Source organism: Eurypyga helias, unplaced genomic scaffold, assembly GCF_000690775.1.
Source record: "Eurypyga helias isolate BGI_N326 unplaced genomic scaffold, ASM69077v1 scaffold21956, whole genome shotgun sequence".
Lineage (NCBI taxonomy): Eukaryota > Metazoa > Chordata > Aves > Eurypygiformes > Eurypygidae > Eurypyga > Eurypyga helias.
In genome coordinates, this window is record NW_010256360.1 from 8807 (window position 1) to 13266 (window position 4460).

Genomic DNA, 4460 nt, shown 5'->3' on the forward strand with positions numbered 1-4460 from the left:
CCAGGATACGCGGACATGCGCTCACCGTGGTTGAACTCTCTCACATTCAGGTATCTAACTTGGTGAATTGATGAGCTCCCACTGCCTTCAGTGCAGGCAGAAAAACATGGAGCTCTTCCTAAGACACCTGTCTCTCACTATGGAGCGGAAAAGAACCCAAAATTAGAATCATAGAATCACAGAACAGTTTGGGTTGGAAGGGACCTTAAAGACCATCCAGTTCCACCCCCTGCCATGGGCAGGGACACCTTCCACTAGACCAGGTTGCTCCAAGCCTCATCCAGCCTGGCCTTGGACACTTCCAAAAAACCCCCCCCAGCTTCCTTGTAGCCCCCCAGGCACTGGAAGGGGCTCTGAGGTCTCCCCGGAGCTTCTCTTCTCCAGACTGAACCCCCCAACTCTCCCAGCCTGTCCCCATGGCAGAGGGGCTCCAGCCCTCGGCGCATCCTCGTGGACTCCTCTGGACTCGCTCCAAGGGGTCAATATCCTTCTGATGTTGAGGCTCCACAGGTGGACGCAGCACTCCAGGTGGGGTCTCACCAGAGCAGAGTCCAGGGGCAGAATCCCCTCCCTCGCCCTGCTGGCCACACTGCTCTGGATCCAGCCCAGGATACGGTTGGCTTTCTGGGCTGCCAGCTCACACGGCCGGCTCATGTTCAGCTTTTCATCCCCCAGCACCCCCAAGTCCTTCTCCTCGGAGCTGCTCTCTATCCACTCTCCACCCAGCCTGTCCTTGTGCTGGGATTGCCCCAACCCAGGTGCAGGACCTTGCCCTTGGCCTGGTTGAACTCCATGAGGTTGGCATGGTCCCACCTCTCCAGCCTGTCCAGGATGGCATCCCTTCCCTCCAGCGTGTCGACCGTGCCACACAGCTCGGTGTCGTCGGCAAACTTGCTGAGGGTGCACTCAATGCCGTCATCCATGTCACCGACAAAGATGTTAAACAGCACAGGTCCCAACACCCACCCCTGAGGAACGCCACTTGTCACCGATCTCCACTCGGACATCGAGCCGTTGACCACCGAGTGTGCCCACCCAGCCAGTTCTGTATCCATCGAGCGGTCCTGAACTCCACGGGCGTTAAACGGCTGAAGTGAGGCAAATCCAATGCCAAGATTAAAGCTTTTGCGACTCAGGTCAGACTAGCACAGAGGCACAGAGCAGGCTGCCCAAGCTCCACCTTAGATACAGAAGTATCCCCTGTGCACAAAAATCCACCCAAACCAAGAGGAACCAGCATCGGAACTCAGATTTCCTCTCACGCCACCAAAAGCAGGCGCAGCTCAGCCCAAGTCCCGGTGCTTTAAGCGTACGCCAGGACTTCCCTATGCAAGTGGGGATCTTCTTCCTAAAGGAACCTGGCTGCTCAGCATCCTCCGGCATGGCTGCCCTTCCCCAGCCAGCTCAGCCGGTAGCGCTCGTCACTGCCTGGTGTTAAAAGCAGAGTTTAGCACCTTGTCAGAGCAGCGGTGTTCATCCCCGGGGCCTGTAACGTCAAAACGCTTCCGGCAGCGTTGGCGCAAGAGGATGGGGACACCGAGCGCCGCCCGAATCGGGACTGGCACAGCACCAGAGGCTGGAGGTGAAGCTGAGGGTGCTCACACAGGCAGGGGCAGCCCAGAAGAGCGGGATTAGGGGGTAAGGTCTGCTGCAAGCTGTGCTGTCACCGCTGGGGAAAGCTACTCGGTGTGCAAGGGCAGTGCTGTTGGCTCCTCACGGCGCTCACCCACAACCAACCGGGAAACAATGTCACTCAACCAATGCCACTTGGGAAACAACCACTGGAAACGGTTCGGTCCCCACGCCGCTGGGAGCAACATCTGCTCCAGAATATGAATTCACTGCGGAATTCCTGTTGCATCCACGAAGAAGGAACAATTTCAGCTAGGGTGGACCCTGATGGAGGTGTTGCCAACATTAACTGAGCTCAAGTTATCCCTGGAAGTGTCCAAAGCCAGGCTGGATGAGGCTGGGAGCAACCTGGTCTAGGGGAAGATGTCCCTGCCCGTGGCAGGGGGTGGGGCTGGGTGTGCTTTAAGGTCCCTTCCCACCCAAACCATTCCATGATTCTCCGAAGTCTGCCCCAGTTCTGCCCAGCTGAAGGCTGCACCAGGACTTTGGCTGGAGCCAGGACACTCCGTACAGACAATTGCGACGATTTCGGCAGCAAAGAGGTGCTGGTTGGGTGTCACCTCACTCCAGATCACACTGGGCATGAAAAAAAGCCTTGTGCTGCGGCAGACCCTAACTCCACCCTCAGCCTGCGACCCAGACTCCGGGGGGGGACAACCTGATAGAAAGTGGTGCCAGAGGGGTGGGTTTGAGGGGCTTCATCCTCACAAGAACACCCCAGCAACTCCAAAACCACACTCTGTGAACCACCATTCCACTCGAGAAAGGCAGCCACGTGTCTATTTAAAGCAGCTGCAGTTTGCCTTTTCTACAGCATGTTGCTAGAGCCCTTCAGTAGTTGCTAAAATTACAGTTTATTACTGGGATTCATCCAAAAAAGTCTGTGGCAAGGACCAGAGCCTTGGCAGGAGCCAGGCTGACAACATCTGACACAAGAGCAAGCAGAAACAAAGGCATTTGGTTCCTCTAATGCTCCTGTTTTGCCAACGAGTGGCTGAGCTCAATCCCAGAACACAGGACCTTTTGCTTCCTGGATATTTTCAAGGCGGTGGGTGTATTACAATGAGTTGTTAGGTCTCAGCCCAGGCTTTAGTGAGCAGATAAAAATAGGTGGTGCTGTCCTACAGCCCGGAGAGCAGCAGAGCAGGTGAGCAGGAGCCTTCACAGAGCTCCAGAAAGCTGCAGCAATAGCGATGGGCCGCACCACTGCTACCAGGGACCCATCTCCAGTCTTTCCACCGGCACTGAAGGCAGTCAGATGAATTCTCTGAGGGCTCCCTGCTCAGCTGCAGCTCCCATGCCACTGCTTGTCCCTAAAATTCCCCAATTTCGAGCTGAAAACACCTATCAGACAGAATTATTTAAGCTCTATTTCCCACTGTAGCATTCCAGGTATTAACAAACACTGACAAGGTGTCAATAGTATCTACAGGAGAGATCTGCGAGATACTCAAGGCAGGTGGTGATTAATTAATTACCAGCAGCTTTAACAGACCCTCTGGCACTAACGAGCTTATGCTCTGGTCCCTGCTCCCAACCTCACTGCTCTTTGGAAAAGAGATCCATGGAGAGGGACAGTTTCCAGGCATGGGGCAGTTCCCAGGGAGGGAGGGCAAGAGGGGAGAAAACTGTTGGTGATCTCACTTCAGGATGTCAGTGCCTGGAGAAAGAGGACAATGGTGGGCACCGAGACTCTGCTGGGAAGCAGCCCACTGCGCCAAGATGGACGGGGCACGCTGGATAGGGGGACAAAGCATCTTGGGAGAGGAAGGAACACTGAGAATCAGAGAGGAAAGGCAGGAATGAAAATAGGCATGTGCAAAACTGTAAAAAAAAATAGAACTTTCTTTCTAAATCCACCTTAATCTCCTGGTTCTGCTAGCGACTCCCATTCTGCTGCGCACATAGCCGGCATCACCCAGCACAAACCGTGACAGCGGAATGGGACTGGCTGCCTTCAAGCAGAGCTTGAGGGACAAGCTGATTGTCTGTCCCTCGTCCAGAAGGCAGGAGGGGAAAGGGGAGGTGGGTCTTGCTCCTCTCCTCCGAGGCTGCCTCCCTGCAGATCAGTCTGATAGCCCTGAAAGCACAGAAACTGCAGACCTCGACTTCACAGCGCAGCCAACCCTCTCCGTGGAAATTCAGGGAGAGGATAAAGCTGATCTGGCTGCAGCTTTAACTGTTGGGGAGCTCAGCCAACAAGCAGTTTCTGTTCTAGCAGGTACAGGCACTAGGTATTCTTTTCCTCTTCAAACCTAGGTCTGAATACCGAGTAACACTGGCTTGTCGGGTTCTGGAAAGCTGCTAACGCAGCCCCTCGAGGTCCCAAAGCCTGAGATCCCGGCTCTAGCGTTGGAGCTTTCTGCTACTCACACAGACAACTTGGTATCAACTTCACAAACAAGACCACCCACCCACAATTTCCCCATGGAAGAGGCTCACCTGTCACCATTGGCAGATATGGCCTCAAACTTGGCTTTCTTCTTTGGGATTTCGTTCTGAATAGAAGAGGTGGATAAGGTTTTCTGGCTGGAAAAAGGAGGAAATTGTGTGTCAGAACCTGAATGACTTGCAGTCTGAGACAGAGAAGCAGATAAATATTCCCACCCACTTTGAATCTATTAAAATAAGATTTCCTAGCGCAAGGAAGAATGATAAAGAATTCATTCCCTGAAGAGTAGCTGAAGACTAAAAATAAACAGAAAACAATGCATCAGTCAGATCAGTAGGTAGGTGAACAACTCACGCTTACATCTACATTTCAATCATTACATTTCACAAACGCAATTCAGCTTTAATTGTGTCTAGGTCATAGGATCACAGAATCA

The 4460-nt window shown here is 53.4% G+C and overlaps 1 protein-coding gene across 1 annotated transcript in view; it reads right to left on the reverse strand.

The window, feature by feature from the left end:
- The window catches only part of LOC104511153 (protein FAM76A-like), a gene marked incomplete at its 5' end in the record, with an annotated part of 8199 nt that extends 3991 nt beyond the window's left edge, over positions 1-4208 (reverse strand). Inside the window, one exon of the mRNA XM_010153649.1 lies at positions 4075-4208. Coding sequence (XP_010151951.1) covers positions 4075-4208 — 134 coding nt within the window. The remainder of the gene's footprint in view (positions 1-4074) is intronic.
- Between the last annotated feature and the right edge of the window lie 252 nt (positions 4209-4460).